The sequence below is a fragment of the Taudactylus pleione genome, unplaced genomic scaffold, assembly GCF_031769625.1.
Source record: "Taudactylus pleione unplaced genomic scaffold, aTauple2 ptg000295l, whole genome shotgun sequence".
NCBI classification, from domain to species: Eukaryota; Metazoa; Chordata; class Amphibia; order Anura; family Myobatrachidae; genus Taudactylus; species Taudactylus pleione.
In genome coordinates, this window is record NW_028284697.1 from 73032 (window position 1) to 88919 (window position 15888).

General features: G+C 41.3%; 1 protein-coding gene across 2 annotated transcripts in view; it reads left to right on the forward strand.

Annotated features, from left to right (window-relative positions):
• DENND2B (DENN domain containing 2B) overlaps positions 1–15888 on the forward strand; it is a 128445-nt gene that overhangs the window by 37151 nt on the left and 75406 nt on the right. For both annotated transcript variants that reach the window (XM_088482777.1, XM_088482778.1), the window contains exons 6-8: positions 813–857; positions 943–1127; positions 10733–10842. In XM_088482777.1, coding sequence (XP_088338903.1) covers positions 813–857; positions 943–1127; positions 10733–10842 — 340 coding nt within the window. The remainder of the gene's footprint in view (positions 1–812; positions 858–942; positions 1128–10732; positions 10843–15888) is intronic.

A 15888-nucleotide genomic window follows, 5' to 3' on the forward strand; every position in this document is an offset into this window, starting at 1 on the left:
TATATACAGTATATTACAAGACATCAACAAAAGGCAAAATAGACATATGACAATTGCCCAGATCTTAGTGCCGTTATAATATTAACCATAGAAAGATGGGAGAGAGAGGAGGAGAAGACGACAAGGGTCAAATTAGGGGAGAGGAGTGGGATAGGGGGGGAGGGGGGCAAGCCAATGTAAGAGGAAGTAGTAGAAGACATCAGGTGCTTTCCAAAGGTTCTCACAGTCCCTGAAATTCTCTCAGTTAGGGGGTATATCAGAAATAAGGGGTCTTTCCAGGGTACTCTCTCTACTGTAATTTGGGCATTATGTAGAACGTCATCAGGGAGTTTCCAAGGTGCATTCAGGTGTAGCTGACAGTGGGAACCTCAGTCCTTGCACATTTGGCCGCATGGATGTGCGCAAGGGGAGGAGTCTGTAGCAGCATTTGCATAAAGTCACAGACGGTCGGCCACCAATAGATGCAACCGTGGCCGCTCCTTCATCCACATCTGAATGAGGCCCAAAGTGACTAATTAAAAGACTCTGAGCCGCTGTGACGGATTTCCCTTTTTACATAGAGAACTGGGCACTGCCCGGACCCCTCCTAAGTATAGTACAAGTACCATTATTATTATTATTGTGAAGGCCGGGGTCACCCCTGAAGGCCCTGCTATACTGCATGTGCCCATTTTAGGGTTGGTTCCTGAAGGTGGGGTCTTGTCCATGTGGGGAAGATGCTGGGTTGGTGCTGTAACTTGTGCTGGAATGTCCTTACTGTACACATGGAGAGTCATTCAATGATATCAGTTACTATTCCCTTCTGTGTGCAGATGACAACAGCGAGAGCGAGAGCGACTCGGACGACAGGTTCAAAGGTGAGGAGCGATCTGTGGCCGTGTTCTCATTGTGATTAGCAGAACTGTACTGTATCCATCATTGTGACTTTGGATCCCATTCCAGCACACACCCAGCGTTTGGTTCATATCCAGTCCATGCTGAACAGAGCCCCCAGTTACCGAACGCTGGAACTGGAGCTGATCGAGTGGCAGGAGCGCGAGCTGTTCGAGTATTTTGTGGTGGTTTCTATGAAGAAAAAGCCGTCCAAAAACACTTACATCCCCGAAGTGACCTATCAGTTCCCCAAGGTGCGTAACCTTACCCCCATCTGGGTCTCTGCGTTCCCATCCACATTTATAGCACACCCTAAGGCATCTATTTATCAAACACCCCACTGAGAACATTATATCCATTTATAATAGCACCCCGCCAATAACATTACACCCATTTATAATGCACCCCGCCAATAACATTACAACCATTTATAATACACCCCGCCAATAACATTATAACCATTTATAATACACCCCACCAATAACAATAATATATCCCGCCTATAACTTTAAACCCATTTATAATACTTCTACTAATATTATACCCTATGGCACCTATGTATCATTCACCCCTCCAATAACATTACACCCATTTAATATACACCCCACCAATAACATTACACCCATTTATTATACATCCCACCAATAACATTACACCAATTTGTAATACAGCCCGCCAATAACATTGCACCCATTTATTATACACCCCACCAATAACATTACACACATTTATAATACTTCTACTAATAATATTATACCCTATGGCACCTATTTATCATACACCCCACTAATAACATGTACACCCATTTATTATACACCCCACCAATAACATTACACACATTTATAATACTTCTACTAATAATATTATACCCTATGGCACCTATTTATCATACACCCCACTAATAACATGTACCCCCATTTATTATACACCCCACCAATAACATTACACACATTTATAATACACCACACCAATAACGTTACACCCATTTATTATACACCCCACCAATAACATTACACACATTTATAATACTTCTACTAATAATAACATACCCTATGGCAGCTATTTATCATACACCCCACTAATAACATTTACACACACTTATATTATACCCCACAAATAACATTACACATATTTATAATACACCCCACCAATAACATTACACACATTTATAATACACCCCTTCAAAAATAGACTCAAGACTTACCTGTTCACCCAAGCATTTCACTAATGTCCCTTGTTTAAGCTTATTTTGTGTTTTGCACTGTAAAGGCAAATGTAAAGCACTTTGAGTCCTTTAGGAGAAAAGCGCTATATAAATATTATTATTATTATTATTATTGTTAAATAACATTACACACATTTATTATACACCCCACCAATAACGTTACACCTATTTATTATACACCCCACTAATAGCATTACGCACATTTATAATACACCCCAACAATAGCATTACACACATTTATAATATTTCTACTAATAATATTATACCCTATGGTACCTATTTATCATACACCCCACTAAAAATATTTACTCACATATTTATAAAACATCCCACTAATAGCATTACACCCATTTATAATACATCCCACCAATAATGTTACACCCATTTATAATACATCCCACTAATAACATTTACACCCATTTATAATACACCCCACTAATAACATTTACACCGATTTATAATACACTCCACTAATAACATTACACCAATTTAGAATACACCCCACTAATAACATTACACCCATTTATAATACACTCCACTAATAACATTACACCCATTTATAATACACCCCACTAATAACATTTACACCCATTTATAATATACCCCACCAATAACATTACACCCATTTATAATACACCCCACCAATAACATTACACCCATTTATAATACACCCCACTAATAACATTTACACCCATTTATAATACTCCCCTCTAATAACATTACACCTATTTATAATACACCCCAACAATAACATTACACCCATTTATAGTACACACCACCAATAACATTACACCCATTTATAATACACCTACTAATAATATTATAAAATCAAATCAAGGGAGAGGGGGAAGAGGGAGCCACTGCACTAGCTATTTTAAATCAATTAAACCCAATCCTATATACTCAAAACAGGAATTTGTAATAATAAGTGAGGGTGATGCCGAGGACACTACACAGACTCATATACACATTTCCAAAGGAGAAGAGGAAATGTCCTATGGTGGCACACAAGAGAAACAATATATATACCATCAAATATAACTTTTATTATCTTAATTTTAAAACCTTATTTAGTGAGATATTTAAAAAAAATACAATAAATAGATTCAAGAATGGTGAGAATAAAGTTAGAAAGGTATCTAAGGAATCTATATTAGAACCTCTATATACCCCTGCCTATACCTTCTAAGGATGACGCTATTTTGCGTACGCAGTCATACAGTAAATAAAGACTCCAGACTTGGAACGTGTGGTTCCAAAGCACAAAGTATTATTCAAGTAAAGTACAGTCAGTTACACGCTATTGATCCATACACAATTCGGCGCAAAGGAATTATGCAGACCCAAGTACAGTATACATACGCAGCGCTCTCTGGTCCAGATATTAGGCATCAGCAAGAAACCCCTCGTCAGTCAGCATTCAGCAAGAAGACTAAGACCCAGTGTTGGAGCACACATATTTATACCCCCCAGAAATAGACAACACAGTAGAGAAGCATTGTTGCTGATGCCATTGGTCCTCAAGGGAGATGCATCTGTTACAGAGCATTTAACAGGCTGATTCAAATAGACACAACCCAGCCTCCAACAACTGAGGGTCTCTGGTTTCCCGCCCCATGCAACATCCTAACAGTTGTTCATATAGTATACATTTTGTTGCTTGAAGTCTCTGCGGTCCATAAGTTGAGAATGCATGATGCGATCTCCACACCGATAATACCGGAATTCTGTTGAAAGAGTACGCATCAGTACAAAACCAAACACGGCTTACTTAGCATGTATAAAACCTTAGTTACCAAATAATCTTTATTTCACAGCATTTATACTAAATGAACAAACTTAAATCTTATCCCTTAAAGCTTATGGAACCTTGTATGTGGATATGTAATGTGTGAGTATGCGGGGTTTGATATAAAGACTCTAGTTAACTTGGAGCAGATGCGTGCGCATAAAGCTAATGAACAGCGTTTTCATATAGGATCTGATGCATTCGCTAATATGCGATTAGTTACCAGCGCAATTGTGCGTATTAATGTGTGTATGAGAAATGGTGCACTTAAATCTCACTGAAACTAAGTGAATACCTAGGAGTGTGGAATGCTGAGCCTTATAGTTCCACACGCCCCCCCCTCTCTCAGCAGCCCCCACCCTTCCCAGGCTCAAAAGTAAAGTCCTTTGTTCTCCCAGGCTCTTGTGTAAATGCAAATTAGCACAGCTACAAGACCCAAAACCTAAGATAACACTCTTGGCTTTGAAGGTATTTTATTGCAGGAAGCCTGCTAATGTAAGGTGTGTATTCGAGCAGGGCCACCTGGAGTGAGAGCAGACGTTATATCCAGGAAGCTTGTCTACACAGGCTAGTTGTCACGTGGCCATTTGCTCTGTTTAGCTAATGCAATATATCCTTTAGGGGAATTATAATAATATACACTTTATCCAGAGCACCCAAACTATGTAAAGTCATGAAATGGGCTTTTGGTGAATCGCCGTAACTTATGGCGATGGTCACAGATGCATTTGCATGATGCTAATAGTAATATCGCCACATGTACTAAAGTGTGAGTTTATCTAAAATGGCGCTTAGGCGGCCATTCGCAAAATGGCGACTTGCGATCTCATTTCCAAGATGGCGTCTCTGCGATTCAATTTTAAACTGATCTTGTCTCAGCCAATAATCTATCTCATAGTAACATGTTTATACAGTATTATGCATATTGGTAACCATCATTCATTATACCATGTGTATGTGATTCACTTATACCTTCAACTGGAGAAATATACATCATCGATGTATCAGTTGAGTGTATCATGCAAAATAAATTAATAAATGAATAAAAAGGCAGGTACTGTATGGCTCTTATACATATCTCTGCACCAATAATGTGTCTCTGGTTATTCTGCCTAGTATCAGATAAGTGTTAATATTGCATAGACCTATACTATAATTGCTCAGAATATTCACCCCCAGATTACCCTGAAAACATTTCAGTACATATAAGGGTGTGTTATTAATATGAGTATATTAACTCACTTATGTAGGTAATTAATGCTGCAAACACATCCCAAATAATGTGTGGTTTCACTTTAGAGTAAATGCAGTTATCAGTCATTACTTTATTAAACTGTAAAGATAACTGGTACTAAATGGATTGTTTGCAGCCGCACTGTTCTCCTTGTACATACCTCACACTGTATCAGCGATAGTCATTCAGATACAAAGTTTCTTTTTATAGTGATAAGTTGAAACATGTTTCCAGTAATGTGCGCTGTATCAACTTTTTATGTGCACACATTTATAATACACCTACTAATAATATTATACCCTGTTACACCTATTTATAATACACCACACTAGTAACATTACACACCTTTATAATACGCGCCTACTAATAATATTATACCCTGTTACACCTATTTATAATACACCCCACTAATAACATTTACACCGATTTATAATACACTCCACTAATAACATTACACCAATTTAGAATACACCCCACTATAACATTACACCCATTTATAATACACTCCACTAATAACATTACACCCATTTATAATACACCCCACTAATAACATTTACACCCATTTATAATATACCCCACCAATAACATTACACCCATTTATAATACACCCCACCAATAACATTACACCCATTTATAATACACCCCACTAATAACATTTACACCCATTTATAATACTCCCCTCTAATAACATTACACCTATTTATAATACACCCCAACAATAACATTACACCCATTTATAGTACACACCACCAATAACATTACACCCATTTATAATACACCTACTAATAATATTATAAAATCAAATCAAGGGAGAGGGGGAAGAGGGAGCCACTGCACTAGCTATTTTAAATCAATTAAACCCAATCCTATATACTCAAAACAGGAATTTGTAATAATAAGTGAGGGTGCTGCCGAGGACACTACACAGACTCATATACACATTTCCAAAGGAGAAGAGGAAATGTCCTATGGTGGCACACAAGAGAAACAATATATATACCATCAAATATAACTTTTATTATCTTAATTTTAAAACCTTATTTAGTGAGATATTTAAAAAAAATACAATAAATAGATTCAAGAATGGTGAGAATAAAGTTAGAAAGGTATCTAAGGAATCTATATTAGAACCTCTATATACCCCTGCCTATACCTTCTAAGGATGACGCTATTTTGCGTACGCAGTCATACAGTAAATAAAGACTCCAGACTTGGAACGTGTGGTTCCAAAGCACAAAGTATTATTCAAGTAAAGTACAGTCAGTTACACGCTATTGATCCATACACAATTCGGCGCAAAGGAATTATGCAGACCCAAGTACAGTATACATACGCAGCGCTCTCTGGTCCAGATATTAGGCATCAGCAAGAAACCCCTCGTCAGTCAGCATTCAGCAAGAAGACTAAGACCCAGTGTTGGAGCACACATATTTATACCCCCCAGAAATAGACAACACAATAGAGAAGCATTGTTGCTGATGCCATTGGTCCTCAAGGGAGATGCATCTGTTACAGAGCATTTAACAGGCTGATTCAAATAGACACAACCCAGCCTCCAACAACTGAGGGTCTCTGGTTTCCCGCCCCATGCAACATCCTAACAGTTGTTCATATAGTATACATTTTGTTGCTTGAAGTCTCTGCGGTCCATAAGTTGAGAATGCATGATGCGATCTCCACACCGATAATACCGGAATTCTGTTGAAAGAGTACGCATCAGTACAAAACCAAACACGGCTTACTTAGCATGTATAAAACCTTAGTTACCAAATAATCTTTATTTCACAGCATTTATACTAAATGAACAAACTTAAATCTTATCCCTTAAAGCTTATGGAACCTTGTATGTGGATATGTAATGTGTGAGTATGCGGGGTTTGATATAAAGACTCTAGTTAACTTGGAGCAGATGCATGCGCATAAAGCTAATGAACAGCGTTTTCATATAGGATCTGATGCATTCGCTAATATGCGATTAGTTACCAGCGCAATTGTGCGTATTAATGTGTGTATGAGAAATGGTGCACTTAAATCTCACTGAAACTAAGTGAATACCTAGGAGTGTGGAATGCTGAGCCTTATAGTTCCACATGCCCCCCCCTCTCTCAGCAGCCCCCACCCTTCCCAGGCTCAAAAGTAAAGTCCTTTGTTCTCCCAGGCTCTTGTGTAAATGCAAATTAGCACAGCTACAAGACCCAAAACCTAAGATAACACTCTTGGCTTTGAAGGTATTTTATTGCAGGAAGCCTGCTAATGTAAGGTGTGTATTCGAGCAGGGCCACCTGGAGTGAGAGCAGACGTTATATCCAGGAAGCTTGTCTACACAGGCTAGTTGTCACGTGGCCATTTGCTCTGTTTAGCTAATGCAATATATCCTTTAGGGGAATTATAATAATATACACTTTATCCAGAGCACCCAAACTATGTAAAGTCATGAAATGGGCTTTTGGTGAATCGCCGTAACTTATGGCGATGGTCACAGATGCATTTGCATGATGCTAATAGTAATATCGCCACATGTACTAAAGTGTGAGTTTATCTAAAATGGCGCTTAGGCGGCCATTCGCAAAATGGCGTCTTGCGATCTCATTTCCAAGATGGCGTCTCTGCGATTCAATTTTAAACTGATCTTGTCTTAGCCAATAATCTATCTCATAGTAACATGTTTATACAGTATTATGCATATTGGTAACCATCATTCATTATACCATGTGTATGTGATTCACTTATACCTTCAACTGGAGAAATATACATCATCGATGTATCAGTTGAGTGTATCATGCAAAATAAATTAATAAATGAATAAAAAGGCAGGTACTGTATGGCTCTTATACATATCTCTGCACCAATAATGTGTCTCTGGTTATTCTGCCTAGTATCAGATAAGTGTTAATATTGCATAGACCTATACTATAATTGCTCAGAATATTCACCCCCAGATTACCCTGAAAACATTTCAATACATATAAGGGTGTGTTATTAATATGAGTATATTAACTCACTTATGTAGGTAATTAATGCTGCAAACACATCCCAAATAATGTGTGGTTTCACTTTAGAGTAAATGCAGTTATCAGTCATTACTTTATTAAACTGTAAAGATAACTGGTACTAAATGGATTGTTTGCAGCCGCACTGTTCTCCTTGTACATACCTCACACTGTATCAGCGATAGTCATTCAGATACAAAGTTTCTTTTTATAGTGATAAGTTGAAACATGTTTCCAGTAATGTGCGCTGTATCAACTTTTTATGTGCACACATTTATAATACACCTACTAATAATATTATACCCTGTTACACCTATTTATAATACACCACACTAGTAACATTACACACCTTTATAATACGCGCCTACTAATAATATTATACCCTGTTACACCTATTTATAATACACCACACTAGTAACATTACACACCTTTATAATACGCGCCTACTAATAATATTATACCCTGTTACACCTATTTATAATACACCACACTAGTAACATTACACACATTTATAATACGCGCCTACTAATAATATTATACCCTGTTACACCTACTTATAATACACCCCACTAGTAACATGACACACATTTATAATACACTTACTAATAATATTATACCCTGTTACACCTACTTATAATACACCCCATTAGTAACATTACCACATTTATAATATAATACGCCCCAATAGTAACATTACATACATTTATAATACACCTACTAATAATATTATACCTTGTTACACCTATTTATAATACACCACACTAGTAACATTACACACATTTATAATACGCGCCTACTAATAATATTATACCCTGTTACACCTATTTATAATACACCCCACTAGTAACATGACACACATTTATAATACACTTACTAATAATATTATACCCTGTTACACCTATTTATAATACACCCCATTAGTAACATTACCACATTTATAATATAATACGCCCCAATAGTAACATTACATACATTTATAATACACCTACTAATAATATTATACCTTGTTACACCTATTTATAATACACACCACTAGTAACATTACACACATTTATAATACACCTACTAATAATATTATACCCTGTTACGCCTATTTATAATACACCCCACTAGTAACATTACACCCATTTATAATACACCTACTAATAATATTATACTCTGTTGCACCTATTTATAGTAAACCTCACCAATTACATTACACCCATTTCTAATATACCTACTAACACCTACTAATAATATTATTTCCTGTTACACCCATTCAATAATACACCCTACTAATAACACTATATACCCTATTACATCCATTCATAATATACCTAACATTACAACCATTCATAATACACCCCATTAATATCATTTAGCCTGTTACACTAATTTCGTAGTACACCCCACGTATAATGGTACACTTTTACATTCATTTATAATACACCCACTTATAACACAATACCCTGTAATACCCATATATAAAACACCCCATTTATATAATTTTATCCTGTTATACCTATTTATAATACACCTCACTAATACCTTTATAGCCTGTTACACCCATTTATAATACACCCCATTAATAACGTTATACCCTGTTACACCAATTTATAATACACCTACTCATTACATAATATACCATATTCATATCATACACCCTTACACAGCTGTCTCATGTACTGTATGTACTTCTAGAAGTAGGCACAATGGTACAGTCTGATGACCTCTCCCTGCTGTAGATTATTATTTATTTATTACCAATTATTTATATTGCACACATATTACGCAGCGCGTTACAGAGCATATTTATCCATTCACATCAGTCCCTGCCCCAGTGGAACTTACACACTATGGCCCTGATTCAGAGCCGGACGCTCTGACCAGAGCGCTCGCTCTGAATCAGGGCCCACCTCCATTAATATGGAGCGTCCTCCTGGACGCTCGTATAGCTGTGGGTCACCACCCACAGCATATACGAGCGTGCAAAAAGATGGTCGCGATGGTCTTGACCATCGCGACCATCGGAACTGCAAGTGAAAGCCTGCGGTTGGGTTTCCCAACCGCAAGGCCAGGAGTGATTTTGGCTCTATCAGAGCCAAAATCACTCCCACTGACATCACTAGTGATGTCAGTGGGGCCGGCTTCAGACGGTAGGCGTTCCCTTGGGAACGCCTCCGTCTGGCAGCCACGCCCCCGGCACGCCCACCAAAGGGGGCGTGCTGTCAGTCACCATCGACAGCACGCCCCCTTTGATGAGACACTCCAAGCGAAGGAAACTACTTCGCTCGCCGGGTCTCGCGCATGCGCACGACGGAGCTCCCTCCGTCGTGCGCATGCGCAGTGGGGAACATCGACCCACTTGCGAGCGTACTGCCGCTCGCGAGTGGGTCTGAATGACCCCCTATATTCCCTATCACATGCTTACACACACAAACACACTAGGGTTAATTTTTGTTGGGACCCAATTAAGCTACCAGTATAGTTATGGAGTGTGGGAGGAAACCGGAGCACCCGGAAGAAACCCACGCAAGCACAGGGAGAATGTACAAACTCCACACAGTTAGGGCTGTAGATGTGTAAGGGTTTGTTTTACACGCTTGTGTGTAGTCTCAGTAACCAGAGTTTTGTATCCACAGCTAGAGAGACCCACAAAGCAGGTGCGGGAGGCAGAGGAGCGGCTGAAAGCTATTCCCCAGTTCTGTTTCCCCGATGCCCGAGACTGGATGCCAGTGTCAGAGTATAACAGGTAGGTGTGTGTGTGTGTCAGAGTATAACAGGTAGGTGTGTGTGTGTGTCAGAGTATAACAGGTAGGTGTGTGTGTGTGTCAGAGTATAACAGGTAGGTGTGTGTGTGTCAGAGTATAACAGGTAAGTGTGTGTGTGTCAGAATATAACAGGTAGGTGTGTGTCAGAGTATGACAGGTAGGTGTGTGTGTCAGAGTATAACAGGTAGGTGTGTGTGTGTGTCAGAGTATGACAGGTAGGTGTGTGTGTGTGTCAGAGTATAACAGGTAGGTGTGTGTGTCAGAGTATAATAGGTAGGTGTGTGTGTGTGTCAGAGTATGACAGGTAGGTGTGTGTGTCAGAGTATAACAGGTAGGTGTGTGTGTGTCAGAGTATAACAGGTAGGTGTGTGTGTCAGAGTATGAAAGGTAGGTGTGTGTGTGTGTGTCAGAGTATGATAGGTTGGTGTGTGTGTCAGAGTATAACAGGTAGGTGTGTGTGTGTCAGAGTATGATAGGTTTGTGTGTGTGTCAGAGTATGACCGGTAGGTGTGTGTGTCAGAGTATGACAGGTAGATGTGTGTGTGTCAGAGTATGACAGATAGGTGTGTGTGTCAAGAGTATGACAAGTGGGTGTGTGTCAGTGTATGACAGGTAGGTGTGTGTGTCAGTGAATGACAGGTGTGTGTGTCAGAGTATGACAGGTAGGTGTGTGTGTGCCAGAGAATGACAGGTGTGTGTGTCAGTGAATGACAGGTGTGTGTGTGTGTCAGAGTATGGACAGGTAGGTGTGTGTGTGTCAGAGTATAACAGGTAGGTGTGTGTCAGAGTATGACAGGTGGGTGTGTGCGTCAGAGTATGACAGGTAGGTGTGTGTCAGAGTATGACAGGTAGGTGTGTGTGTGTGTCAGAGTATGAAAGGTAGGTGTGTGTGTGTGTGTGTCAGAGTATGATAGGTTTGTGTGTGTGTCAGAGTATGACAGGTGGGTGTGTGCGTCAGAGTATGACAGGTAGGTGTGTGTCAGAGTATGACAGGTAGGTGTGTGTGTGTCAGAGTATGAAAGGTAGGTGTGTGTGTGTGTGTGTCAGAGTATGATAGGTTTTTGTGTGTGTCAGAGTATAACAGGTAGGTGTGTGTGTGTCAGAGTATGACAGGTAGATGTGTGTGTGTCAGAGTATGACAGATAGGTGTGTGTGTCAAGAGTATGACAAGTGGGTGTGTGTCAGTGTATGACAGGTAGGTGTGTGTGTCAGTGAATGACAGGTGTGTGTGTCAGAGTATGACAGGTAGGTGTGTGTGTGCCAGAGAATGACAGGTGTGTGTGTCAGTGAATGACAGGTGTGTGTGTGTCAGAGTATAACAGGTAGGTGTGTGTGTCAGAGTATGACAGGTAGGTGTGTGTGTGTCAGAGTATGACAGGTAGGTGTGTGCGTCAGAGTATGACAGGTAGGTGTATGTCAGAGTATGACAGGTGGGTGTGTGCGTCAGAGTATGACAGGTAGGTGTGTGTCAGAGTATGACAGGTAGGTAGGTGTGTGTGTCAGAGTATGACAGGTAGATGTGTGTGTCAGAGTATAACAGGTAGGTGCGTGTGTGTGTCAGAGTATAACAGGTAGGTGTGTGTGTGTGTGTGTCAGAGTATAACAGGTAGGTGCGTGTGTGTGTCAGAGTATGACAGGTACGTGTGTGTGTCAGAGTATGACATGTAGGTGTGTGTGTGTCAGAGTATGACAGATAGGTGTGTGTGTCAAGAGTATGACAGGTGGGTGTGCGTGTCAGTATGATAGGTAGGTGTGCGTGTCAGAGTATGACAGGTGTGTGTGTCAGTGAATGACAGGTGTCTGTGTCAGAGTATGACATGTAGGTGTGTGTGTGTGTCAGAGTATGACAGGTAGATGTGTGTGTCAGAGTATGACAGGTAGGTGTGTGTGTGTCAGAGTATGACAGGTAGGTGTGTGCGTCAGAGTATGACAGGTAGGTGTGTGTCAGAGTATGACAGGTGGGTGTGTGCGTCAGAGTATGACAGGTAGGTGTGTGTCAGAGTATGACAGGTAGGTAGGTGTGTGTGTCAGAGTATGACAGGTAGATGTGTGTGTCAGAGTATAACAGGTAGGTGCGTGTGTGTGTCAGAGTATAACAGGTAGGTGTGTGTGTGTGTGTCAGAGTATAACAGGTAGGTGCGTGTGTGTGTCAGAGTATGACAGGTACGTGTGTGTGTCAGAGTGTGACATGTAGGTGTGTGTGTCAGAGTATGACAGATAGGTGTGTGTGTCAAGAGTATGACAGGTGGGTGTGCGTGTCAGTATGACAGGTAGGTGTGCGTGTCAGAGTATGACAGGTGTGTGTGTCAGTGAATGACAGGTGTCTGTGTCAGAGTATGACATGTAGGTGTGTGTGTGTGTCAGAGTATGACAGGTAGATGTGTGTGTCAGAGTATGACAAGTGGGTGCGTGTCAGAGTATGACAGGTAGGTGTGCGTGTCAGAGTATGACAGGTAGGTGTGTGTGTCTCAGAGTATGACAGATAGGTGTGTGTGTCAAGAGTATGACAGGTGGGTGTGCGTGTCAGAGTATGACAGGTAGGTGTGTGTGCGTGTCAGTATGACAGGTAGGTGTGCGTGTCATAGTATGACAGGTAGGTGTGCGTGTCAGAGTATGACAGGTAGGTGTGTGTGTCAGAGTATGACAGGTAGGTGTGTGTGCCAGAGAATGACAGGTGTGTGTGTCAGAGTATGACAGGTAGGTGTGTGTCAGAGTATGACAGGTAGGTGTGTGTGTGTGTCAGAGTATGAAAGGTAGGTGTGTGTGTCAGAGTATGATAGGTTGGTGTGTGTGTCAGAGTATGACCGGTAGGTGTGTGTGTCAGAGTATGACAGGTAGGTGTGCGTGTCAGAGTATGACAGGTGTGTGCGTGTCAGAGTATAACAGGTAGGTAGGTGTGTGTGTCAGAGTATAACAGGTAGGTGTGTGTGTTAGATTATGACAGGTAGGTGTGTGTGCCAGAGTATGACAGGTGTGTGCGTGTCAGAGTATAACAGGTAGGTAGGTGTGTGTGTCAGAGTATAACAGGTAGGTGTGTGTGTGTGTGTCAGAGTATAACAGGTAGGTGTGTGTGTGTGTGTCAGAGTATAACAGGTAGGTGTGTGTGTGTGTGTCAGAGTATAACAGGTAGGTGTGTGTGTGTGTGTGTGTGTCAGAGTATAACAGGTAGGTGTGTGTGTGTCAGAGTATGACAGGTAGGGGCTTGTGTGTGTCAGAGTATGACAGGTAGGTGTGTGTGTGTCAGTATAACAGGTAGGGGCTTGTGTGTGTCAGAGTATGACAGGTAGGTGTGTGTGTCAGAGTATGACAGGTAGGTGTGTGTCAGAATAACAGGTAGGTGTGTGTGTCAGAGTATGACAGGTAAGTGTGCATGTCGTTGCATGACAGGTAGGTGTGTGCCAGAGTATGACAGGTGTGTGCGTGTCAGAGTATAACAGGTAGGTAGGTGTGTGTGTCAGAGTATAACAGGTAGGTGTGTGTGTGTGTGTCAGAGTATAACAGGTAGGTGTGTGTGTGTCAGAGTATGACAGGTAGGTGTGTGTGTGTCAGTATAACAGGTAGGGGCTTGTGTGTGTCAGAGTATGACAGGTAGGTGTGTGTCAGAATAACAGGTAGGTGTGTGTGTCAGAGTATGACAGGTAGGTGTGTGTGTCAGTGTATGACAGGTAGGTGTGTGTGTGTCAGAGTATGACAGGTAGGTGTGTGTGTCAGTGTATGACAGGTAGGTGTGCTTGTCAGAGTATGACAGGTAGGTGTGTGTGTCAGTATGACAGGTAGGTGTGTGTGTCAGAGTATGACAGGTAGGTGTGCGTGTCTGAGTATGACAGGTAGGTGTGTGTGTGTCAGAGTATGACAGGTAGGTGTGTGTGTCAGTGTATGACAGGTAGGTGTGTGTGTGTGTCAGTGTATGACAGGTAGGTGTGTGTGTGTGTCAGAGTATGACAGGTAGGTGTGTGTGTGTGTCAGAGTATGACAGGTAGGTGTGTGTGTGTGTCAGAGTATGACAGGTAGGTGTGTGTGTGTCAGAGTATAACAGGTAGGTGTGTGTGTGTGTGTCAGAGTATAACAGGTAGGTGTGTGTGTGTCAGAGTATGACAGGTAGGTGTGTGTGTGTCAGTATAACAGGTAGGGGCTTGTGTGTGTCAGAGTATGACAGGTAGGTGTGTGTCAGAATAACAGGTAGGTGTGTGTGTCAGAGTATGACAGGTAGGTGTGTGTGTCAGTGTATGACAGGTAGGTGTGTGTGTGTCAGAGTATGACAGGTAGGTGTGTGTGTCAGTGTATGACAGGTAGGTGTGCTTGTCAGAGTATGACAGGTAGGTGTGTGTGTCAGTATGACAGGTAGGTGTGTGTGTCAGAGTATGACAGGTAGGTGTGCGTGTCTGAGTATGACAGGTAGGTGTGTGTGTGTCAGAGTATGACAGGTAGGTGTGTGTGTGTCAGTGTATGACAGGTAGGTGTGTGTGTGTGTCAGTGTATGACAGGTAGGTGTGTGTGTGTCAGTGTATGACAGGTAGGTGTGTGTGTGTGTCAGAGTATGACAGGTAGGTGTGTGTGTCAGTGTATGACAGGTAGGTGTGTGTGTGTCAGTGTATGACAGGTAGGTGTGCTTGTCAGAGTATGACAGGTAGGTGTGTGTGTCAGTATGACAGGTAGGTGTGTGTGTCAGTGTTTGACAGGTAGGTGTGCTTGTCAGAGTATGACAGGTAGGTGTGCGTGTCAGAGTATGACAGGTAGGTGTGCGTGTCAGAGTATGACAGGTAGGTGTGTGTGTCAGTGTTTGACAGGTAGGTGTGCTTGTCAGAGTATGACAGGTAGGTGTGCGTGTCTGAGTATGACAGGTAGGTGTGCTTGTCAGAGTATGACAGGTAGGTGTGTGTGTCAGAGTATGACAGGTAGGTGTGCGCCAGAGTATGACAGGTAGGTGTGTGTCAGAGTATGACATGTAGGGGTGTGTGTGTCAGAGTATGGCGGGTGGGTGTGTGTGTCAGAGTATGGCGGGTGGGTGTGTGTGTCAGAGTATGGCG